Raw genomic sequence first — 26,057 nt, forward strand, 5'->3', positions numbered from 1 at the left:
TTGTTCCCTGTACTCTAGCTGGCAGCTCACAGATGAGTAGCTTCCCTCCTCATCATTCTGTCCTACATAAGAGTTGGATTCAAATCTTAGTAATGCTCAAGGCTTACAAAAATATACAGTTTTGCCTATCTTTGCTGCAGAATGTAGGAGAAATTGAGGTTTTATACCAAAAATGCAAATACAGGAACATAGTTGCCATATGATAACCTGCTATAAATGGTTATTGAGAAATAAAAAGAAAGGAAGAAAATATAAAGGATAAATTCAACTCATCAACACCTCTTACCAGAGAGAGAGAGTGAGACAGGCAACATCACTTTAAAACACAAATTACTTCAGTCTCCAGCAGACTTGCACATAAAGTTACAGTAAAAAGCCCCTTCCTTTCTGACATCATTGGAGTGCTGCATCACAATCTACATTTTTGTGTGTGTTGACCTCATACACTTCCTGTTGCTCAATGCTTTGGGCTGTCAGAATGGTCATTTCAGCGCCACACTGGCATGTCCCTGTGCTTCCATCGGCATCATTTTGACATTGCAGTCTGGTCTACACTGATGTGCAGAGAGGTCCTCCTTGTGCAGTTGTCTTACTAATGGCATGTATGTACATAAACTTGCATAACCATTGTTTCCGTTTTTACTTCTGATGAGGCATGCCTCATTAGATTCCCATTAACATTATCATGAGGTTGTGGTGATGAACCAGTAGGGAATGGACCAGTGAGAAGACTACATAAGTATTATGACAAATGCTTGAGCCAGGTTCAGTAGCTGTTTTTTATCAGATGTAAACATCAATATTATTTCTAATTTCTATGGCTCCTATCTCTATGTCATATAGCTGAAATATAGATAAGGGATATAAAACTATATGGATTTACTCAAATATTAACCAATATAATTTCTTACAGAACAATACTAAAGACCTTTCAAGCCCTCCTGCATATTCTTATTGGTACATTGAGGGATGGTGGTCTCATTCTGTTCTCACCTCACCTTTTTGTTTTGTTTCCAAAGGGACATGCAACTCTTGCATGCAATGCCTCCTCAATCAGTCATGTATTCAATGAACTGTCAGGTCTGGTTCTGGAGAAGGAAGTGTGTGGAAAAACCTCCCCCATCTCTACTATCTCTGATTGGCAGCTGATGGAAGTCACCAGGGGAGATGAGAAATGGCAGCCTTAGGGCAGACTAACAGTAAAATTACTGCTACTTGCCCATCCCAGCTATTCCCTATGCAGCTCTTTCATTATTTCTTTATTTGCCGGGGAAGGTGTAGACTAGGAACATGGGGTACCCTGTACATTGGGTACAATCTGAAAAGCAGAATCATAAGAGGAAAATGTTCTGAAGACAGAAGAGTTATAAAAGAATGGTGTTATTGAGAAAAGAAACTGGGAAAACCACGAAGTAGTAAACCTGCAAACATCAAACTTTACACAAAAAGCAAACCCAGAGAGAGAGAGAGGGGAAAAGATACATAAACAGTGACAGTAGGAGAAAAGAAAAAGTGCCTGGAAAGGAAAGAAAAGGAATATCAAATACATGGGAGTCACTTTTTAGTTTATAGAAAGTTGGATGCCAAAATATCACAATAAAATACATACAAGACTGATTTTTATGTATTGGGCATGTAATTGTATGGACAGAATAGGACTTAGGAGGCTATTATATTCTATCGGTTCTAATTTGTATGGGTTTTCACACATTCATCACTGTAGTATCTGAGCGCCTTCCAGTAGTGCATTAATCCACACATCTGTCACATGTTGTTTGTTCTTTTATTCTCTTCCCCAGAGAAAGAGACCCATGTGTAGCAGTGTCTTATTTTGGTAGTGTGTCTTTTTTAAAAAAAATGTACATGTTGCTATGTGTTTTTACTAGAAATGGGAGGTCTAAAATGCACTTTGCTCTTGGAGCAGAAAGTGAGGTATGTGATGTATCTTTGTTCCTGCGGTAGTTTATTCCACAGTCTCGGACTGCCCCAGAAGAAAAATCTGTCTCCAACACAGATCGGGGAGCTGAGAGTTATTGTTGAGAGTTCCATTGTGCCAGAGGAGCAGAGTTGTTGATCTTCTGGTGATCTTTTAGACACTCTAGTCCAAGACCATGGAGTGGTGTTAAGATAAAGACCGAGACCTGGAACTTGATTTGATATTTTATGGGAAGCTAGTGGAGAGAGTGGAGGACAAGTTTGATATGCTCACAGTAGCCTGTGTTTCTGAGGAGATGTGTTGCAGCATTCTGTACTAACTGGCATATCCTAAGTGCTGACGGCCTCATGCTCAGGTATATTACATTGCTGTAATCCAGCTGAGAGGAGAGGTGTCAAAGCCATGAAAAATTGCGGCCATGTCTTCATCCCTCAGGAAGGGGACAGAGTTTGCTAGCTAAGCAGACATGGTAGAAAGCATTACTTGTGGATGCTGCTATGTGAGACCTCAGTGTCAGCGAGGAATCCAAGACTACTCCTAAACTACAGATTGAATTGACCATTTGTATGGTCATTTGAATTGACCATACCATACCAAGGGTATGTCTCTTCAGCCAACAGAGTCTGCACTGTGGCTACAAGCTCTTCAGAATATTTTCATCTGCCCACCAGCATCACCTCTGTCTTGCTAGGGTTCGGGTTTCGCTTCAGTCAGCTGTTCTTCATCCATGAGCTGATTTCATCTCAGCAATGGTCCATATTGATAGTAGTTCTGCGACCATATGTGGTGAAGGATAGGTAGAGCTCTGTATCATCTGCGTATTGCTGGCACTTGAGTCCATGTTGTCTGACCAGTTCGTCTAGTGTTTGCATGTAGCTGTTGAAAAGGACTGTATAGAGAATTGATTGTGTGGAACTCCACAACTGAAGGGTCTACTTGCTGGGTATGTCCTTCCAGGAAGGACTCAAACCATTTTAGTGCATTACCTTGAACCTGCCTCCTCTTTCAGACAAAAAGAGCAGAATCTCAGGGTCAACAGTGTTATTGCTGCAGAGAGGCCCAGCAGGATGAGACTGGATGTCCAGTTGACAGGAAGAAATCATCAATCACTGCCACTAGAATGGTTTTGGTTCCATTTCCTGGTCTGAATCCAGACGGAACCAGGCCTACAGTGTTAGTTTCAGTTACATGAACTTGTAGTTGGCTTTTTGCTAGCTTCTCTATGAGCTTGCTCAGAAATGGGATGTTTGATGCAGGGTGATAGTTGGCTAGGACTGATGTGTCCAGTGTGGGTTTCTTCAGTGTTAATCAGAGTATTGCATTTTTAAAAAAAGAAGGGAAAATTCCTTCTCTGAATGAGGCATTGGCAATTTCAGTTCTTCACGACTCTCTTTCACAAGCCAGAAGGAGTTCGGATCGGATTAATAAGTCTTTGGTCAAGACACCTTTAGGGTGTCTAAAACTTCTTGATGAATGAATGTACTCAACTCCGGGAATACAGATGGCCTGTTGGCTGGTGGATATTAGTGGAATAGATCCATGCTGTTTGAGAAGGCTTCTTGGATCTTTTCAATGAAGTAGGATGATAGTTGTCCACCAAGTGTGATGAAGAATTCCTATGCAGGTTAAAGACACTCCAGATTAATTTATCGGTTTAACAGCCTGGTTAGCTCCTTGGAGAAGGATTTGGCATTCTCAGTGGGAACTGATAGAAAGGTTCTCTTGGACTGTAGTATAGCATAGGCGTTGAAGAATTCATTGTTTCATCATGTCTCAGTCAGCCTATGTTTTCCACCATTGGTGCTTGAGTTTCTGCCCTTCTCTCTTCATCCATCACAGTGTGTCAGAAAACCAAGGAGATCTGTGGGTTAATGAGGAGGAAGAGGCAATTTGGGGGCTAATATATCAAAGGCTGACAGTATAGAATGATTCACCTGGTCCTTGACTCCCCATCCTGTGGATGAGGCATTGTTGTCCTTTAGCGTGCTTTCGTCTCTCCTTGAGTCCATGAATCTGTATGGTCAAATCAGGGTCATTGGTCTTTCTTGTTGCCTGAGTGATGAAAGGTCTCTGACCACTGCCCTAATGATGTAATGGTCTGTCCAGGGCAGTGGCTGGGTTGTGGTGTCCACTATCTTAATATCTAGGCTGAAAATTAGGTCCAAGTTGTGACCAGTTGTGTGGGTTGGACCAGAATTGACCTGTGAAATTCCTAGGCAGGCAAATGAGGAGATTAGTTTTTGGCCTTTTGCATCTGCGACCTTGTCAGTATGCATGCTGAAATCTCCCCAGATGACAAGTCACCACCATTGCTGACAAAGTATCAGTGAGCTCCATTTATTAATCCATTAGTCTGTGGTGGTCTGTAATGGGCATAAAGTCTGTGTTATCTTTGGCGCTGATTTCTACTGTCATATATATGAATTCAAATGAAATTGTCTTGCCTGAGGCATCTTGTAGGATTCATAAAGGTTTATGCGCTTGGCAACATTCAGGGCACACCCGGAGTGTTGTGTAGGAGCAGTGCACACACTGCTCCATCCAAGGGCATCAACCTTGGAATCTCGCCAAGATGACATGAACTGTGGGAAGCCTCCCAGGACTGGGCTCAAGGCCCGAGAGCAAGGAATGCAGTAGATAGAAATTGGTAAATAAGAATGTTAAACAAAGCCAGTGTATTCCTTTTATCTGTTAGAGAATGTAATGCGTGGGGGGAGAGAGAGAATAAAGGGGAAGGTGGAAAGCTGACAGGCGGAAGAAGCCTGTTAGCAGAGACCAGCCGCTTGCTTGCTAAAAGCTGTGTTCCGTCTTGTCATTGAACCGCCACAGCATCTTTTTTGCATTTGATGGTTGCATAGCAGAGGAATGCAGTGCCACCGGCCTTCTACATCTGTGATTTTCTGAATATCCTGAGGGGATGAGATGTACCAGCACAGGGCTTGCAGTGTCATCCAGCCAGGGCGGGTCTATTGGATATATTTTGGGGCTGTAACCTGGTTGAGTCCTGAGAATGGGTGGAGCTGGAGTAGTCTTTTCCCTGGAGTAGTGATGGGTGTCCCCAGAGCGTGGTGGAATAACAGCAATAGAAATAGTAGTAAATGACAGTGTACATAGGGCTGAGCCCAGCAAGAGGAAGTGTCAATGGCATCAGACATCCATTTCCTTGAAATAAGCAATCTCTTTTGTCATGATCAACTTGTTGCTTTTACCTGCTTTTGCAGGAAGGTGAAGAGATATAGCGCTGGTCTGAGTCAGAGCTATAAAAAGGCCTCCTGACCAGCAGGTAGTGCTGAAGGCTGGAGGAGCTATGAGATGGCAAGTGTGTAAAAGCACCGAGTTCCAGTGTAGAAGGGAGGCATGTGTAGCAGTTATGTGGTGAAGGATAGGTAGAAAGGGCAAATCCTGTCTTTTTAAAAACAGTTTATCAAGTTTTGCATGAATTTGAACATACATTTGCAGCCCTGCAATTCTGATGGAGTAATACCAAGTGTTCTCTTAATCCACCCTTGCTGGCTGTGGAACCTCACTGGCAGGGCTGGGAAAGGGAAGGAGGAGGGAGATTGTTGGCAGGCAAAATACTGGTGTCCTGAGTCTTCGTTGCTTCTTATACTTCCTCTGAAAAGGCATAAGACTATCTGTGCATTTCTCTCACTGGGCAGGTGGGAATGAGCCTTGTGTAATAAGCCACACCAAATTCAATGACTGGCCAACTTCCCTCTAAGGTGTCAAGTTTCAGAACAAAGCTCCTCATCTACAAAGGTATATACATTTGTCTGAATACGTATCCTAGTTACTACACAATAATTATTGCGTAATTTAATTTTTATTTGGAAAAAATGAACTTTCTGTATTATATAATGGTAAGTTTTTTTATTTTATGAATTCAAAGTATCTCATTATTTGAAGTGCTCTCACCCACTATGCAAGCGCAGTAGGAAGTAGAAAAAAGTTCTGTGTTATGTTATTGTGATTTTATTTTCCCAAACATTTAAATAAAATATGTATTAAATCTAACTCTGCAGTAAGAATAATATATTGCTCAGGTCTTGAGACATAGTTCTTGCAAAGTTGATCAACAATCTTTTCAGCTTCTTGGATAATTTATTCTACTAGGTAAGCAAATAAATAAATATTGTATATAAAGTAAGCAACTATAATAAATCTTAATAAAGTCAGAGAAAAATCTAAATACACACAAACACAATAACCCCTCCACGTTTAAAATAAACAGCCCAGTAACATGGGACTAAATTCTGTCCTCAGATATGCACATGCATATCTCATTGACTTTAGTGGTAATTCTATAAGCATGAAGTTAATTTCAATTTTTAGACTGTCTAATAAGTATTGTAATTCACTCCTAGCATAACTCTACTGAAGACCGAAGATGTTTTAAAAATTGCATATACTACTCTAAAAATACTTCATCTGTCACTAAGATACAACAACCTCTGGGGTGAAGCATGGCACCTAAGTAGTAGAACCAAAGTAACTTTTGTTGTCATTGGTCATTGTTATGGTGTTCATACACAATTACTTATGGAATTTAAACACATATTATATGGGTAGTGATGCAACAAACGATCAGTTTGGTTTCACTCCTTACACAATCTGGCTATTTTGGTGGTATTCATATTCAGGCAAATCTTAAGTGGAATAATAATTGAGTGCCAAATACTTAAAATGACCTCCGTTAAATGTCAGTGGCTATCTTAAGGACACTGGGTGTGCATCCTGCCACTCTCACCTTGTGCTGAGATCCTGCCTCATTTTATATGCAGGGCTTACATTATTCTGTGCCAATATTACCAAATAAAAGGGCAGGTGACCAGACCGAATTGGATAAAATAAGAACTAGCCTCATCATTTCATCACCTTGGAAACGGAAGTGAACCATATCTGAGATTAGAGAAATGTAATCTCTCTAAGATTGCTTTTGGTTCCTGGGGTTGGGGCCTAGGCAACATGAAGGAAGGATGAAACTTCCTGAATCTTCTGTTATTTCCTTCTCACTTTCAAATGCTCAGTTCTGCACGTTTTTGGTTTTTTTTATAAAGACTGGAGGCAAGTGTGTTTCTGTAGTCCATCATACACCACTCCATTAACCAGCCAAAGGGGGTTACTGGACAGCAATGCAGGGAAGGGGATCTTTCCCCACAGGAGTTCAGTGATCTATACAGCTAGACCCTGTTGATTGGGGAAGCTCAGGATTGAATTAGGGACTCTTATTTTCAGTGCTAAAAATTCATATTTTCCCAGAATAGGAGTCTAGATCTATACTAAGCATTGGGTTAGGGCTCTTCCATTTTAGAAATCAGTGTAACTGATTGCTATAACAGAACATGGCAATCTTCAGGGTTTGATTAAAAAGGGATTCTGTTTAACCAGGCTTTTAATTAGTCGGTTTATCAATTAGTTACCATTATGAAAGACAGGGAGAGGGGGACCTCTGTGTGCATAATGTTGCAGTGTTTTTATTGAGTCAGCCAGAAGGGTGGCTCAAACATGTTATTGTTTTGTTTTGTATATTAAGTGTAATGTGGTGGGATACTACAGTGGTAAAATGCAGTGCAAGCGACTGAATAGTCATCACACGAACTACTTGTTGTGTGATAGTGCTGCATTTGTTTGTTTCTGCTTTTGTGTGTGTGAGTGAGAGAGAGAGACTGTGTACATGAGAACACACAGATTCACCAGTGATGTGTTGCCAGTATTGTAACAAGGGATTCCCACAACATTTTCTGCCTCAGCCTGTGTCTCTCTTCTTCCCCCACAATCCAGTGCTTTTCTGGCAACTCTGTACTCCACAGAGCCACTTGCTGGCTTTTATAATCGCCTGAACCTCGGATGATCAGTCTCAGCTGGGAGGGAGTTGATCTGTCACAGGTGAGGCTGGGCCTACCTCCCATTAAAGGGCCAGCCACCTACACTAGCTTTCTCATAACTATAACCAAGGAGAAAAGGCAGCATAACTTGACAAACTTATCATAAGTGCACTTTGCTGAAATAGTCTTTGTTCTTGAAAAATATACTGAGTACTCTACATGTTCGGACAGCCCATGGAGAACTGAAAATCTTGTAGTGGGTGTTTATTGTATACTCATCTTGTAATGTGTTTTTTTTCTTGGGGTGCTCTGCGGGAGTTGGATGTCTGTGTGTGTGTGTGTGGGGGGGGGGTAACTTACATTTGATGCAATCTGCTGCATTTTAAAAAAAATCAGAAATATTTTATGAACTTTATGGCTAAGTCAGTTTGGTAATATCTCTAGTTTGGTAATATCCGGAGAATCAGGGAAATTACCCCAACCCTACCATCAGTTACTGGCAGGATTTTAACAAGGGGCTGCTCTGAAATCACAAGAATTGACTTCCAACACAACACCAAGATGCTGAAATTAAACTATATGTGGCCAATAAAAACATACTTACATCTATCTTATAGTTTATTTTTCCAGTCTACACTACATTATGTTGCATGATGAATATTTAGCTGAGTACAAAAGATTTCATCACCATGTATTATGCTCTACAGATCCCTTAGCTAAGTCTTAATAAATGTCAAAAATTGCTCCTTTTGTTTTAGCATCCTTGTATCAGCTTAGTGAAAACCTATTACACCACCATTAAGAAAAACAGATGCACTAAGGATGGAATTTTGACATGAGTCTGTCACTTAGGCTCATTTGAAAATTTCACCCTAAATAAACTAACTCCATTTATAATGCACATGATCAGAATTATGAGTGAACCAGCAGGTGTTATCACATACATTTGGACTGTGAATGTGTTAAAAAGAGGGGGGGAAAGCTTTTCATAGAAGTGTCATAGTAACACTTATTTCACAAGCTATAATTTGACACATGCACTGAAATTCTTTCTGATTCTTGCAAAGATCATTGAGTGAATGTTTGTGTTTTTGTTTCAGGAGCTGCAGTTTGAGAGACTGACTCGAGAACTTGAGGCTGAACGCCAGATTGTAGCCAGCCAACTGGAGAGATGTAAGCTTGGATCAGAGACTGGAAGCATGAGCAGCATTAGGTACTGTACGAATTGCTCATTTGTCTGTCATTGTAATGAACTGCTGTTGATAATAAATTGTATTGATCATCTTCTTGTGACAAATTACACACCAGGGAATGTGAGCTTTTGGTAGACGGTTGAAAATTTATATTAAGTGACCTGATTTTTTATTTTCATCTGATATGACAAGATGATGAATCTACGGCATGGTTTGGTAGCAGAATTTTCAGCACCAAAACTATAGGGGCATTGAAATGAAGTAATTGCTATAATCAGTTGAAGTAATTTTTTTTTATTGGAAATCTGAAGAACTGGGGTGACATCTTGGCCCCATTGAAGTCAGTGACTCTTATTTTCTTCAGTAAAGCCAAGATTTTACCTTCAGACTGTAGTGACAGTGTGGCCACAGAGATGTCTACTCATGATGACTATGAAATCTATATACTTCAGACAATGATCTTACGGTTGAAAATTCAGGTCAGTTTCCAGCCAAGACACTTTACTCCACATGCACAAGCACACACATGTAATTACACAAACATACATGTTTTCTGACCATCCATCCACCCCTCACTCTCCAAATTCAACAATCAATTTAAGAATATTTAACATATTATTTTAAATATAGAGAGAATTTTAGTGGACTTTACTGAAGTCACTGTCCTGTAATATCAATACTTAATTATACAAATGTCAATTTCCTTTTTTAAGGCTTTGTTTGCATGTGCTCTATTATAGCAAAGTTATTAGATACATTACATAATTTTCTTCAAGAAGTTTAGTTTAAGTAATTACAACCATAAATTGGCCTATCAAAATTAGGGTGTTTTGACACATATTTGATTAGGCTTGAACCTATTTTTTAAAAGAGCAATCTTAGTAGAAGAAACTTGTTTTAGGTTATTGTTGTTAAATGCCTTCTCCTTCAAACCTTTTCTCCTATGAGTAATCCCAGTGAAATGTGTAGGATTATTTATGTTAATAAGGTTTTGTAGATTTGGGCCTCTACATGGCTGAAGGTAAGAAAGGGTAGGTTCTTTCAGTTTTCTCCATCTCTCTCTCTCTCTCTCTCTCTCTCTCTCTCTCTCACACACACACACACACACACACACACACACACACACACACACACACACACACACACACACACACACACACACACACACACACACACACACTCTCTCCTATGATGTATTACCTTGAATCATACTGAAGAATCAAGAAGACATGATTTCTGATAGTCTGTGTTCACATACATTTCAACAGAAAACCAGTTCTACAAAGTGTGAAACATTAATTTTGTCAAAAATTATTTTGGATCCAGATGCAGATCTACTTTACTGTCCATAAACCAAAATGATAAGGCTGATATCTGTTTAATACAGAAGACCAAGCATGACATGTCATTCTGTTTTGAATTTTGTTATACTTTACCAGAAAAGATTCAGAAAAATCCATTACTGTATGAATAACTATTCCCCAATTCAAGTAATTCAAATTACACCTCAGTCAAGAAGATGGTTGTTTTGCAGGGAACACAGGAAGCCTCTGAAATCATTTATTAGTAAAATGCTAAAGGGGCTAAAGTCTAGCAATTCAGTTAAAATAATTAAAGTCTCTCACCAACTAAGCTGAGTCAAGAAGTGAGATTGGCTTTAAACAAAGGTACACCATTCCTTATCAGTAAGTATTTTGATTTTTTTTATACTCCAAAACAACTCTCCTCAAGGTTAAAGCCCAATTTTAGCCCAATAATTTCAATTATAGAAAGCCACTTTCATTCAAAATGAAATATCTGAAAAGTTTAATTTATTCTCGTATTTGGTTTCAAGAAAACTACATAAACTACATTGAAAGAATTACATTATTTTCTAAACGTTCCAGACAATCACCGTATAAAAAAAATGCTCTGGTTTCTATGATTGATAGAAGATGGGGGGTTTAAGTCATGCTTCTTGGGTTCTCAACAACCCCCAGATCATTTAAAGATCTCTAAAAGAGACAGTTCAATCTTTTAAGGAGTTTGGGAATGTAATTGTTGATTTGTTTCGGGAAAATGTTAATAGCTGCACCAACTCAAGAGATTTCATCTAAAATGTTTTCAACATTTGTCACTGGCCCCAGATACCTTTTACTTATCAAAATTTAGAGTTTCTGGGTTTTAGAGTATTTAAAAAAATATTTGAAATTGCATGGTCCAAAGCAGGCAGTTAATAGGTTAACATCAAATCAAGCTTTTCAGAATTAGCACATTCATATGAAATTAAACAATAATCTAGACTGTGGCATTCTATCTTTCTTGTTTTTATTTGGAGCACTTAATAAAAGTCTTTCATTTTTCTTAGTTCTAGCTTAAAAAAAATAGAAATCCTTTTTTCCAAGTCAAGTCAAACATGAAATGACGTAAGTGTGGGTGGAGTTCACACTTACTGATAATTCATCCATATTTCAGTTTGTCCTTCTAGTTTCAATAACAGTTTAAACAGAGGCATCAGAATCTGGGTATGGAGAATTGCTACATTAGATAACATACAGTGCAATCATACATGCCACAAAATGATAACATTATAGTATCTGGTCTATCTAGGGGTCATCATCTCTAGAATGAGGCTTACTTAAAATACTGCCTTTTAATATCTACTATTCTGCAAAGAGAGAAATGTTTTTCACATCATAATTGCTCTTTCAGCATGTGATTTCAATAATTTAGTTTATGTCACCTTCTTGTTTTGTTCGTTCAAACACTAAGAGCAAATTTGTAAAGAAACAGATTGAAACTGATTCCATTCTGTATGTAATGGTCTTCAAGACTGATGGTCGTCATTAATTCAGATGTTAATAGATTTTCTCTTGAATTAGTGGTGAAGACACTACGCACTACTGAAATCCCACAAGGGTTCCTTCTCCTGTAGATTTGCTGTTAATGCAATGACTTCTACACCTATAATGATGCTCTGGGCAGTTAGCAGCTTTTCAAAACAAAGTAATGAAACTTAATTTCAAAGTGTCCCAAACCTTCAATATCCAAATCATTTGAAGTAAATTCATGGATGTGGTAAATAAATGATAATTCCTATAAGGAAGCTGATTGATTATAGATTTGAGTTGGGATTGGATTAATGCTTTATAAAAGTATCTACAATTAACATTGGATAAGCTCCCATTAACAGGTACATTTTTTGGTGATAATATTTTAAACAATATCTTTAGGGCATTCATAGTTTTGGTATTGACTGATAGGGAAAAATGAAGGCGGTGAGGACAATTTCAAGGAGCTGACTGAAGTCCTGAGCTACATTAACTGTTTCCATTGCATTAATATTTTACATGTGGAATTGACAGGAAAGTTTCCTGGTTACAAATAATTGCATTTTCTTTTTGTTACTGTTGTGGTTAGGTTATGACAAATCTTTTTTTTAGCCCAAGAAAATGTAAAATATATGGACTCAGAATAATCCTCTGAGACTCTTGTGCATTTTTGCCTTGCTATCACCAAGCATGAAAGGAGGGTTCAGCTGCCTCCAAGACACCAACCCTTTTTTTGAATACAGACAATGTGGCAGCTTCTTCATGGGACTGAGTTTATGCTGAGGAAAAGGGAGGAGACTGGGTGGGACAGTGGAAGGAGCAGGCAAGTCAGCGTGGGACCCGGGAAAAGGTTTGCATTGCGAGTTACCCTCTCTCCAGTGCAACGAGGAATACTTGGTAAAGCTCATACAGCCCAATGTCTATATTATGTTTTCTCCAGAGCCCTTCCCTGAGCAGCACTTTCTGCATCTGTAAATTGGGGACAGTTTCCTTTATGAAACACTCTGAGATCTGTAGGTGAAAATTGTTGTAGAAGTACTGACTTTTATTATTTTATGTCACTAAAAGGAAATAGTCCTTAGCACAATATGCCTCTCTAAGAAAGCAGGAAGCCTGGCCTGGGCTGCTGGGCGACTGGGCATTTACCAGAGTCAGCCTCCTAGACAGCCCAGTAAGGAGGGCCCAGATGAACCCTTTGTACTCATCAACAGAATCATCTTTGAGGGGTTCTCCTCCTAGTGAGGGAGGAGAAAGAAGCCCCCTTGCACCTTCTCTGCTCAGCTCTTCATAGAAGGCAGTGTAGTAACCATCCCTCTCCACCTCCACTGTTCACAGCACTTGGACCATTTCCCTGCAAGGCCTGGTGCCTGCACTCCTCCTTTCCTGCTGTCCACAAATAAGCCTGGCACTCTAGCACTCTGTCTGACTAAAAAATAGAAATTGCTAGAGGAGGGAGAAGACAGAGCCATGCTGTGTATGTAGCCGGTGCTACCAGGTGGAATGCAGAAGGAGCAGACACTGGGGATTGCAGGACCCACAAACACACACTCATACAGACACACACACACACACCCATTACTAGAGTGAAGTACAAAAGGAGAATACAAAGATGAAGAGGGTGGAGGTGGGTACGAGCCCTGTAGTTGGGAAGAAACGGGAGTAAAAGGGGACCAAAGGAGATACAGAGATGGGTAGGGGATACAGAGGTAACAATGAGAGTAGGAGTGAAAGCAGAGATTAAAAGCTTGCAAGGAGGGAGAGTGGGACACTGGAAATGGGAAGGTGTAGAATCGATACAGCTCTGAAATTCTCTCCTCCACCTCCCCTCCAAGTTTGGAATTCCCACATTGACAAAAGTCTGAGAAGGGAAGGGAGATCACCCTGTACAGACAATACTGAAAAAAAGAAAACTGTAGAAACAAAGAAAACTTCAAGCTAGTAGTTTTAAAAATTGCCATAAATCTGCTGTGTGGGTTAATTTCAACATCACTCTCTTTATCTGGTATGTTCTCAATTTTTTCTATAGCCAATTGAGTTAAAGCATTTTTTTAAACCGCTGCTAAAAGTCTGTATGTACCCCACTTCCCCAGCAATAACGTTCCTCATGATCAAATATTTGTGAGATAGAAAAGCAGTAGAGAACTACAGCTATTATGATATTGTGTGTTTAAGTAAACTCCTTGACATTTTTGCAATGGGGTACCATTTGTTCTACAGCATTTTCAAAATGTACTTGAGGGATAAAGGTAGGATCATAGTGGAGGTAATAATGCAGTTCCCAGGTGGATGAATCATGAGGCCTCCAATGGAGCAGAATGAAATCTTGAGAGAAAGAGTGAGTGCATTGTACGCTTCTTTTTTATAGTATTTAAGGTATTCTAAATATATGAAACAGGTCTTTTTGAAACTGTCACTTGCTTCCAAAATCATACTTAAGTGTAAAAAGAGCTAAAATCCTTTTTGCTGTGGATCCTTGTCTGAAAGCCACGGTTTTGACGAAGCTGAACTCCTTTAAATGAAACAATTTAGTTAACACTGAATCCTTCTAGTTAAACAGTTCATTAAAAAATCTAATTTTAATCTCCAAAGATAAAACACTCTTTATCTTTAAAGAGTATCTGGCAGAAATGAGTCAAAATCAGAAATTACAGTTTTTGCTGTTTATGTGCCTGCGACTTGAAACTTAAAGGACATTTTAAAAACTCACTTTTTAAAATTAGTTTTGTTTACAAAAAAAAAAGAAGTGAGTACATGCAGATTTCTGCAATGATGTCACCATTTTCTGAAGTTGGGTTAGTCCATTATTCAGCAGATCTTTCTGATCATGAAGAAATAATCAAACTGGACTGATTGTAATCAGCATATTTTAATACTGTGAACATTTTCATTATTTTTTACACTTTGAAATAATTATCTCAAAAGATTTAAAAAGATTTTTGTTTTGTTTCTTTTTAATCTTGTCTGTTCCTTGGGGATTGAGCACCCAGCACCAAGGCATACCAGCAGCTGAGTGTATGCCTACATTTGAATTTTTATCATAGTCTTTAAAAAAGACTGGAGAAGGAACTTAGTACCTTCCTTTTATAGGGGGAACATGACATTCTCATCAGCAAACTAAGGAAGTGTGGTCTAGATGAAACTATGTAAGGTAGATGCAAAACTGGTGAAACCTGTACTCAGAGTAGTTATCAATAGTTTGCTGTCAAACTAGGAGAACATATCTAGTGGAGTCCCACAGGGGTCTGGCCTAGGTCCTGTATTATTCAATATTTTCATTAATTACTCAGTCAGTGGAGTGTAAACTATGTTTTAAAAAATAGTGGATGATACCAAGCTAAGAGGGGTTGCTAGCACTTTGGCGGACAGGATTAGAATTCAAAACAACTTTGACAAATTGGTGAATTGGTCTGAAATCAACAAGCTGAAAATCAATAAAGATAAGTGCAAAGCACGCACTTAGAAAGGAAGAAAATCAAATGCACAACTACAAAATAGGGTATAACTGGCTAAGCAGTAATTCTGCAGAAAAGTTCTGGGAGGTTATAGTAGATCACAACTTGAATATGAGTCAATAATGTGATGCAGTTGTGAAAGAAGTTAATATCGTTTTAGGGTGTGTTAAAGGGAGTGTTGATGTCAGATGTGAGATAATTGTCCTGCTCTACTCGGCACTGGTGAGGCCTCAGCTAGAGTACTGTGTCTGGTTTTGGGCACCATGCTCGCAGATGGGGGAAACTTGGAGAGTCCAGAGGAGAGCAACAATAACAAAAAATGGTTTAGAAAACATGTACGAGGAAAGGCTAAAAAAACGCAAAACAACTGGACATAAAAAGAAAAAGGAAAAGACAGAGTGAGAAGAGAAGACTGAGTGGGGGGACCTGGCAACAGACTCCAAATACGTTAATGTCTGTTACAAAGAGGATGATGATCAATTGTTCTCTCACTCCACTGAAAGTAGAACAAGAATTAATGAACTTAATCTACAGCAAGGGAGATTTAGGATAGATATTAGAGAGAAAAAAAATCTAACTATAAAGATAGTTAAACACTGGAATAGGTTTCCAAGGGAGGGATGATGTAGGTGTACTTGGTCCTGCCTCAGCACAGGAGACTGGACTAGATGAGCTCTCAAGGTCCCTTCCAGCCCTATATTGTATGATTCTATTATTAACACATATGAATGTACACTATTGTAAATTCTAACATAGACACTAACACAAATATTTGCTCCAGGACATACATGTTTTTGCTAATTTTATAGAACTCTGTTGCCTGGGGTTAAACACAACCAGTGTTTGTGTCCTGTACGCCCTAGAATTAATAATCAAATTAGTTAACATGTTAAAATATTACTATCAATTGAGGTGTAGACATAGCCTATCAGAGCATACTTTTTTAGAAATAGTTGAATTATTCAATCTCTGCACAAGCTGTTGTTACAGGAGTTGATATCTCTAGTGATGACTTGTTCAGTGTGTTAGCAGGACTAGCTCTGTCTGGGGTACTGACTGGGTATTTGTCACTTTTAGAGCCTGACTTGTCAGTGATCTTCCTGGCTACCTGCTCTGTGTGAGGGCTTTTGCAGCTGCTGTGTCTGTCAGTCATAACCTAAACAGGAAGCCAGTCAAAGTGTGAGTTGTCTCAACAAACATATTCTTCTTACCTTACGTGGACTATCTTCCCTTATATGACATCTTATCACAAGAGTCTGCATCTGGGATATCTGACAAACAAGATGAGAATGAACAAAAAGATTCCCCAGCCCGTGAATATAATTTTAAATTGTATTTATTGATGAGGTATGCAATTCATTTAGACCCAAATGGACATCACCCTCATAGTGATTTCATTGTTTCTTATTATAAATAATATAAGCATGTGTTCTTAAAACTGCAGATTTAGGAAACTTACAGGCTAAAGAAACATTCTTTCTATCCTCATTTTTGTATCTTGTTCTCATTTTGAGTGTAATTCACACATTTGGGCCTTGGCAGGTTGAAAGTTATGCCTACAGCTCAACTGTGAAGCACCATGTGGTTATGATTTGGATCAATACATGCATGCAAAAATCAATTACAGGCATGGACAAGCAGCTCTCTTTATCTGTGCAGAATTCTGATCTCGTGTTCTTTGCTGAGCTTGGTTTGTTTTCTCTAGATACAGTTTTATACCCATACTATAAGTAAGCTGTTCAACTGCAAAACTAAAATGGAAATATTAAGACAACTCTTAGGACTAAACTCTGTCCTTGGGTACATGTTTAGCTCCAGTTGCCTTAAATGAGAGCTGCATAGCCACCAGAGGATGTCATTTGGATGGAAGGGCAGATGCCTTTCTCCCCAAGCTCATTGCACAAATCTTCCTAAGCAAAATATCTACTTATTTTTTCTTTTATCTTGAGTTTTCTATAGATATTTCCTGAGTATTGTAACATTATTACGAGTATTTTTTTTTAAATCATTGCACAGATAAAGTAAATTTTTATTGAAAAAAAATATAAAAAATGAGAAATATGTTGCTTTTTGGGGCGTAAAGAAGCCAGAAGCATTTATATTTGTACATGAATCAGGGTTTCTGCATTTCACAGTAGCATATATATCATATGATTTTAGTGGCTTTTGTGGAAATAATTTCTGTTAAGCATATACTCTAGTATATAGTATCCTGGGCTATGTCTAAATTGCATATCTGCCTCTTTTGGAGATGTATAGGTTGTGCAATTTGTTTACTGGGAAAAATGTTGATTCACTAAAGAATGTATAATTTTTGTAACCACTGAAAGATTGTTGAGATAATTGTGTAGCAAATCTAATTTTGATAGCTAAATCCTTAAGGTTCGTGATTTCTAGAAAAATAATCAAGTATAGGTGCAATACATTGTAACCTATGTAGTGAAAAGTGATTTCTTGTGTGCATTGCTTACAGTTTAAAAAACCACAAAAACATAATTTGCCACTTGAGAAGGAAGCTTTCTGGACAACAAATGTGGATAACAAATCTCATTTATATCAGAATTGCACAAGCATATGCTAAAGGCTTGCTGCTGATTTTTAAACATATATTTAGGTACTAGCAATGTGCATAAATGAATTACAATATTTTAATATTGTATTTTTGTTGAAAATATAACTTTTTTTCAACCAGTATTAGATTCTGAACATGCTAAATGGCTAGATAAAATGTCTTGAAAGATACTTTAAAATTAAACCTTGATAAGAAATGTAGACAAACCTAAAATACGATATGCTGACAGCAATCTTTGAGTCTAATATGAAAATATTAGTAGCTTCAGATAGTGTTTTTTTTTTAAAATTACAATAGGCATGGTGTACCAAGAATATGCTCTCCATTTTTTTCTCTGTGGACTTTTAATATGAGACTGTAAGAACAACAAAACCCAGAGAGAAGAATCATTAGGAATAATTTCAGGGAAAAAAAAGATGGGCTGCATAAAAGACGATCTCTAAACTGTAAATGATGTATTGCTTTTAGATAGCATTGGGGAATAAAATCTAGAAACATCTATAATTTTTAGGACAATCCTTTTACAAAAGAGAAATAAAACACATACTGTCACAATAAGGTGTTCCATGTAGCTAAATCAGTTTCTGTGTAAATCTATGGCTTTACTTTTGCTTTTTATCAGATGACCTGGTTAATTTTTGTTTTTTTGTTCTCAGCTTCATATGAGTTTACTCTGCCCTTAAAATTTCCGCCCTCCCACCCCCCGTTTTTGGTTTCTACATTTTAGTATCAGCCATGTTAGTCTGTATTCGCAAAAAGAAAAGGAGTACTTTTGGCACCTTAGAGACTAACCAATTTATTTGAGCATAAGCTTTCGTGAGCTACAGCTCACTATTACCAGCAGGAGAGTGGGGTGGGCGGAGAGAAAACCTTTTGTGGTGATAAACACCCATTTTTTCATGGTCTGTGTGTATAAAAACATCTTCTGTATTTTCCACAGTATGCATCCGATGAAGTGAGTTGTAGCTCACGAAAGCTTATGCTCAGATAAATTGGTTAGTCTCTAAGGTGCCACAAGTACTCCTTTTCTTTTTACATTTAAGTAGTTATCCTAAAGTTCAAATAAGACAGTGTGTGCATAGGAACAAAAACAGTCAGGTTAGGGACCTAGGAACAGGCCTATTGGTTCAGACCCGTGATCCATCTAACCCAATATCTTGATTCTGACAGGGATCAGTAGTATTAGATGCTTTGGAGAAAGGTGCAAAATACACCTGCAGCTGGCACTTAGGAAGAAACTTTCCCTGGAGGCAGGTTATTCTATAACTCCATTAGAAATTGGGTTATGCCCTGAAGCATAACAGTTTATACCCTTTCTAAAATTCTTCTAAAAGTTGATCCAAATTATAAAAGTTCTTATCATTACGCTGAATATCTAATTCTTTTTTTTAAAATCCTGTCCCGCCAAATTCTTCACTTCTGTGTTTTCTTAAGGCAATATATTCACTGCCACTGAATGTCGTGGAAGAAGTGCCATTTAAGTGTCCCCACTGCATTTGGATTGTGAAAGAAGGGAAAAGAGGGTCTTCAGTGACTGGAGTCAATGTGGGAACAGGAAGTGGCTGGATGAGGTGGAGCATTGACCCACCCTGTGCATTGGGCAGACAGGAGGTATTTGTACACTGCATTCCAGAAGGAACTCTCTCTCTCTCTCTCTCATCCACCCTGGATCAGCCCCAGGCAGTCAAGCTAGTTGCAGGTGCCTCCTTGTGGCAGGTGTGCAGGTACTTGTTACAGAAAGAATAGGTTTCTCTAATAAACATGAGTTGGAAGTGGATTTAGGGGAAGGTATCTCCTGAGAAAGCTGGGAAAAGCAGGGGCTGGGGCTCCTGAAGTCTGGTACAGAGGGGAGACAACCCCCACACCTCTGTTTTTGTTAAGTGAATAAAGTTGAAGCTTAATGAAACCCTGCCATTGTATCTTGTCTTTCTTCTTATGTAGCTGGGACAATACATTCCACAGGCTAAATGTGTGCTTGGTGGAAAAAAAATATTTTCTGTTATCACTTTAAATTTACTCCCTGTCAGTTAAACCACCTGTTGAATGGTCTGTTTTTGTGGTCAACCGTGCATGCAAATGCATACAAATGTGGGAATCAATAGGAGCTGTAGATTCTAGGGCAGAATTTGACCCAAAGTGGGTAGGACATATTTTTAATGACATTATATTGCAAGTCATTATGATCACATGATACAATCATTTGTGTTTTAAGATTTTGATCAAGACCCTCACATTTAGAAAATAATAAAACTTTCAAGTGAAATTTTTATGCAGAGAAACAAAAAAATTAGTTCTTGGATTACTCTACATTTAAATTGCATTTGGTTCTTATCAAGCAGACACATTCAGTTCTGCTTATTACAGACATTGCTTTACATTGGTGACTACTTCCTATTGCCCAAGGTAGTGCAGCATATAACTAAATTCTCTTGTACTTAGAATGTTGCCAACTTGAATGTCAATACTGCACCATTAGTTTGTATAACTAATATAATTTCTTCACTGAACAAGGGTCTCTTGTTCATCTCGGCATGAACTGATATACAATGTTGAAACTTCTTTCATACAGGAGATGGTAGCAATGTAGAGTTTAAAAAGCTTGTAGACTGGTGTTTCAGCAGCAAACACAGGAGGTTTTGACTAATTTGTTGACAGTAATGCTGCAGTGCACAAGCCCACAGGCTAGCCCTTGCTGAAATGTCTGTTTACTCAGTAGTTCAGGAGCTGAATAAGCTAAAAGTATGTTGCACATTATTGCTGAAGATTTTCTTCTTTCTTGAGTGTTTGTATCTCAGAAAGAGATGATTGAAGGAATCTGTTCACTGAATTCATTGACAAGTTTATTTAAAATAAAACCATTAAGGACATATTTCCTTTTTAAAGAGACAAATAAAATTACGCACCTAAAGCAGTTCTCACGTGAGATATTCCTCACCCGTGCTAAGTAGTTTACTCTGTTGTGGAGAGAAGTTATTATGCACCCTATTTCATAAATGCTTAACAAATGTGTGAGATAAGGTGGGTGAGTTAATATCTTTTATTGGAACAACTTCTGTTGGTGGAAGGGACAAGTTTCAAGCCACACACAGCTCTTCTGAAGCTCAAAATTTTCTCTCTTTCATCAACAGAAATCGGTCCAGTAAAATATATTACCTCACCCCCCTTGTCTCTCTAATATTCTGGGCCCAACATGGCTACCACAACACTGCAAATAACAAATGAGGCACAAAGAAAAGGAGTACTTGTAGCACCTTAGAGACTAACCAATTTATTTGAGCATAAGCTTTCGTGAGCTACAGCTCACTTCATCGGAAGTGAGCTGTAGCTCACGAAAAGCTTATACTCAAATAAGGTGCCACAGGTACTCCTATTCTTTTTGCGGATACAGACTAACACGGCTGAGAGCGTGAGAGTTGCTGGCAAATGCAGGAATCCTTGACTTTCCTTTTCAGGGCAAGTTTCTTACTGCTTTTTTTCTGTGCTAAGCAGGAAGTCAGGGCAAAGAATCTGACCAAAATATTTTCTGCCTTATACTCAAATCATACCAGCCGCAGGTCCGATGAATTTAAATTCAGTGCATGACCCAGACTCATGCTCAACCTTCCAGCATTCTAGGAAAAGATGTTTTTGAAAACATTTTGAGGGGCCAGAAGGAAATTTCACACTCTACTCCTGTTTATGTTCATCCATGTTGCTCAGTCTCTACTCTAGCTCTGAAAATGTTGTAGTTAGAACACTGTTGAAACGGTTTTTCTTTCTAGCAGCATGCCAATTTAGTTTTCCTGGTCAATATGTTATACTAAAAGCCGAGGATGGGCCATGTAAGACATCAGTTTATAAAGAAGTTCACCTCCGTAGACTAACCAGGGAACATTTGTTATCAGTATCTAAGTGTAGTTCTGTGTAACACAGGTCCAGATCTTGTACAGGCTAAGGTCATGCATTACTTGAGTTTTGATGAAGTACAGGATCCTGTTAAAACATACTTTTGGAGCCAGTTTAAAATGCAGAGCAAGTAAGATAAGCTTTGCCAAAGGGCCTACTCCGTTGCTGTATAAGCATGCAATTTTTCAACAATTCAGAGGGCATGATCTTATCAGATTGGTGCAGGCCAGCACTGGAAAGAAAGTGTGCTAGAAGAAAACATTAGAACTGGTCAAAAATGGGGAAAATATACATGAAAAAGTTGTCCTTTTTCACTGATTTTTTTTAAAATTTAAGGATTTCTAGAAAATGTGCCACAATCAAAACATAAAGTATAGTGTTTTGATTTTTTTAAAAAAGAAGAGACTATAGTGGGAAGGCTTTGATGGTCCACTCTGCAAAATCTCAGAATAGTTCACTCTGAGTAATCTTGGGGGAGAAAATGGTCAATGGTGTCAGTCTTTGTCCACTTCAGTGGAACAGAATTTTACAGCCGCCTTGCATCAGAATATCCCCTGGCTTAATTAAATAATTATAATGAATTTGGTCAGATACAGCTACTAAGTTAGTTCTAAGTTTACAGGATCTACTTAGGAAAAATACTTGGGATTTATTATCGGTATAACTATATTCTACGCTTGGCTTTTACTGGCATAGGTAGGTCTGTATAAAAAAAAAAAATCACGGCCTAACTGACATAGCTGTTCTGGCACCCCTTTTAAGTATGCATGAGGCTTTAGAAAACTGAGGATATATTTCAGAATTAGGGAGAGACTGGTTTTATGGGTAAATTATTGGGGGGAAGGCGTATTGTGAGATTTCACTGTATTCTCCAAAAAAGACAATTGTTTGATGGTTCTCATGAATATTTTTGGCTAAATCCTTCACTTATTCCCCATAAAACTCTGTTGACTTCAGTGGTTTGGACAAAGTTTAAATCAGTGCATTTTACATACATGCTTGTATTTTGAAGTAGGTCAGTTTCATTCTGTCAAACTGTGAAATGGGGAAATTGAGACTCGAGCCCTGCCCACACTGGAGTTTTTGCACTGATGCAGTCACACCAGCTCGAATCTTTAGTGTAGACATGCTACAATGCTGTAAAAATTAGCTCACCTCTGATTCCAACTGGGGTAGAATTCACTGGGAAAAGCCGTTTGTAAATTGGTGTCACTATATTGGTGCAAAAATCCCCAATGTAGATGAGAGACGGTGATTTAACAATGTCTAAACCACACATTATTCTCCTCTTCCGCTCCTCTTCTGCTTCCCTCTTTACCCAAAAAATGACTTAATCTTTCCAAATATGTAAACTGGAGATAATACATATTAATCAAGCTACTCCTAGGTGCAGGGATCTTAAACCCTCTACTTTTAGATTATCCTTTGGTCAGTTTCATTGTCCCCGTTTGACAGCTGGGATAACTCAGATAAAGAGACCAAGGGATTTGCCTGGGGGACACAAGAGTCTACTACATCAGTCCTCAGCCTTTTTTGATCTGTGACACAAAACCTGGTTCAAGAATTATCTCGCAGTCACCCATGTCCCACAGCTGCATGCAGCTGAGGTGAGAAACTATTGGATGCTTTATGGGTATTGGGTTTATGGGTGATGGTGGATCCCGGATTGTGGTGTTAATGAGGTAGCATGACTGCTGGCTGAAGGGCTGATTTTGGAGTGTGGGGACAGGAGACGGGTACTAAAGAAGTGTCTTCATTCTCCATTCTTCCCCACCAACTCACAGAGCATGCTGCTCTGGGGCAATGCCACTTCAAGAGGGTATGGAGCTTTAACTTTTGCTTGAGTGCTCAGCGCTTTTGAAAATCAGGCCTTTTATTTACATGCCCCTAACGGTGAAGGGAGAGTTTTGGACTCTGTTCTGAACTTTTTGTATCCTTGCATGTTTGCCCTAATATTTGCTAGACTTTTCAGCTAAGATAAAGTGCAGTATTGGGCTAATATTGCAGGGCAGGGCAGTCAATGTCCTAATAAGTCTTTTCCATCTCAGTGCTGCTATAAATGGACTCATGAGAAAAATCAATCAGCATGGGATTCAATGCCAGCTGCTTTTTGAGAGTCAGTACAAAGTAGTAAGAAAGCTATTATGGAGCTTCAGACCTCAACAGACTGCTTTAAAATTATTTAAAGCTAGATTTAAGGGGATTTCCAAGAAAAAGGGAGGTTTGGGGAAAATGTGAAGTTAATAGATGATTATCTAGCAAAAGTGAAGGATTTAACAAGAGAGTAGATGCATTTCAGCCATTACTTGATACTTGATACTTGATAATACAGCCATTACTTGAGAAAACATATTATAGAGAAGGCTCAGGTTTAACACAAACCAGTAGAGTTAATTTCTGAAGCTATACAGTTTTAGAAAAAAAGATTTCTTTTTCTGCAGGTTGAAAAGACCTTTTGGATTTGTATGCCAATGTGGAAGTAGAGAAAGGGAATTTGGATGCAGACCTCTGAAATGAGCAGGAATCAGGCTAACTCTAGCTTTAATAATGCAAGATTTGTAGAAGCGGGGATAGTGCGAAGCGAGTGGAAAACAACTGTGAAAGACGCTGTTGTGACCTTGTATTAGGTAAGACTAGAATGCAGACTATAAGAGAAGTGGTATGAAAAATAAGAGATCATGAAGGAATATGTATAAACAATATGCAGTTGTTGCTTATTATTGTCTGTAATAAAGGTATAAATACTTGCTCTAATTGTTTATCTGGGAGAGACCTGCCTCGGTGGGGGAAACCCTGTGTCCTAGTGCACTCTCTCCCTCAAGTATTTGATATACTTTTAAAAGATAAAAAAGCCTCATAAAGCTGAGTGAGCATAACACCTTGCTATGAGAGGCACAAGAGATACATTTAGGTTGGTTTTTATATTACTGGAAAAAACAAGAAAGAAAAGGTTATACCTGTGATAAAGAAAAATAACAAAGTACATAACTCTAAGATTTATATTTGTCAGACCCAGTGTGTGTTTTGACATTTTCCTTATGTACAGATTATATTGAGATGAAACAACAGTTATACCAAATATCAAGGTTTTAATTGACTCCCACTTTTTTCTAATATAATCAACTGATGGTAAAGAGAAGGGGATGGACATGCACTTCTTAAAGGGTAACAAACACGCTTTATCTTTTCTTTTTCTACAGAGTGGATCGTGTTTTTTTTTTTAAATTTTGGCATTGCATTCCATCAGTGAATTAACCTATAAAACCTCAATTAAATTTTCTTAATGAAATAAACATACATTTTAGAATCTCTATAGAATTTATCAGGAAAGTAAAAATGAAAATCTGTGCACCCACTCAGAATCCATTTTGATTAAACCTTTCTTATATATACTTATTTTGGCAAATATTTTAATAAGGTTAAAGATATGGTTTTTTGAAACCCTGCTGAAAGATAATTATTACGATGTCAGGTCTACATTACTAATGTTATAATTATGGGTCTGTCTGTGCTTGTCTCTTAAAGCCTTAGTACTTAAGGAATTGGAAAAAGTCACTCTGGGCTGAATATTGGTGTGCAAACATGAAAATGAATTAATATATTTTAAATGATTATTTCATAAATTTTAAATTTCCTTTTTTTTTTTTTTACTTTTTTCCACTCATATCACTCCAAACTAAGATTATTTTTATCTTCTTTGTGTGGGCACTTTCTGATGCTTCAGTGAGGAAACAAGTTACATATTGTTGCTCTTTGGCCAGGGGGTGGCCAGTTTCCACGGCCTTTCAGCAGGTTGGTTTCTGTTGTTGGAGGGAAATTGATGTCACAGAACCAGGTCTGGTCTGATGTGGGGTTTTTTGCAATATGTACAAGTTTTTATATACACTTTGTACATGGGTCTTGTTATTCTGACACCAGGATACACCCTGTCACACACAGGTAGCTCTGGAAATCCAGTTCAGCTGCCCTAAGCAGCAGTCTTCATTGCTCTCACCTCAGGTCTCAAACCCTCCCAGCTCCCAAGGAGCCTTCCCCTCCAGTCAGGAGATAACAGAGCAGCAACAGATTCACCCTTAGCAGATTTATCACATTGGCCTGCTACTGCAATTAAGATATCAAAGATCTTTATTTTAAAATCAAATTGCGGTGTAGGAAATAAGTGAGGATGAGCTGATAAGCAGACATAGGCATATCTCTGTGTGACCGGGGTCCTAGTGGGGAGCCAGCTGTGGTCAGTCAATTAAGGTGAACTGCAAAGAATGGGGCAGACAATCCAAAAAGCTGGTGGATATTCCAATACTTAGACTCGCCAAACCAGCACAAAACAGCTTCTTGATTACCTTACTGGTTACTCAGAAGTCCAAACAACACAGTTCCTTTAAAG

At 38.4% G+C, this 26,057-nt stretch overlaps 1 protein-coding gene across 9 annotated transcripts in view; it reads left to right on the plus strand.

Annotated features, from left to right (window-relative positions):
- The window catches only part of CTNND2 (catenin delta 2), a 1,164,839-nt gene that overhangs the window by 435,040 nt on the left and 703,742 nt on the right, over positions 1 to 26,057 (plus strand). For 8 of the 9 annotated variants that reach the window (XM_037893329.2, XM_037893327.2, XM_037893326.2 and 5 more), the window contains one exon: positions 8,862 to 8,974. In XM_037893329.2, coding sequence (XP_037749257.1) covers positions 8,862 to 8,974 — 113 coding nt within the window. Of the gene's footprint in view, positions 1 to 7,722; positions 7,823 to 8,861; positions 8,975 to 26,057 lie in introns of those variants that run through there. The other variant, XM_043540250.1, reaches the window with a different exon arrangement.

The sequence above is a fragment of the Chelonia mydas genome, chromosome 2, assembly GCF_015237465.2.
Source record: "Chelonia mydas isolate rCheMyd1 chromosome 2, rCheMyd1.pri.v2, whole genome shotgun sequence".
NCBI classification, from domain to species: domain Eukaryota; kingdom Metazoa; phylum Chordata; order Testudines; family Cheloniidae; genus Chelonia; species Chelonia mydas.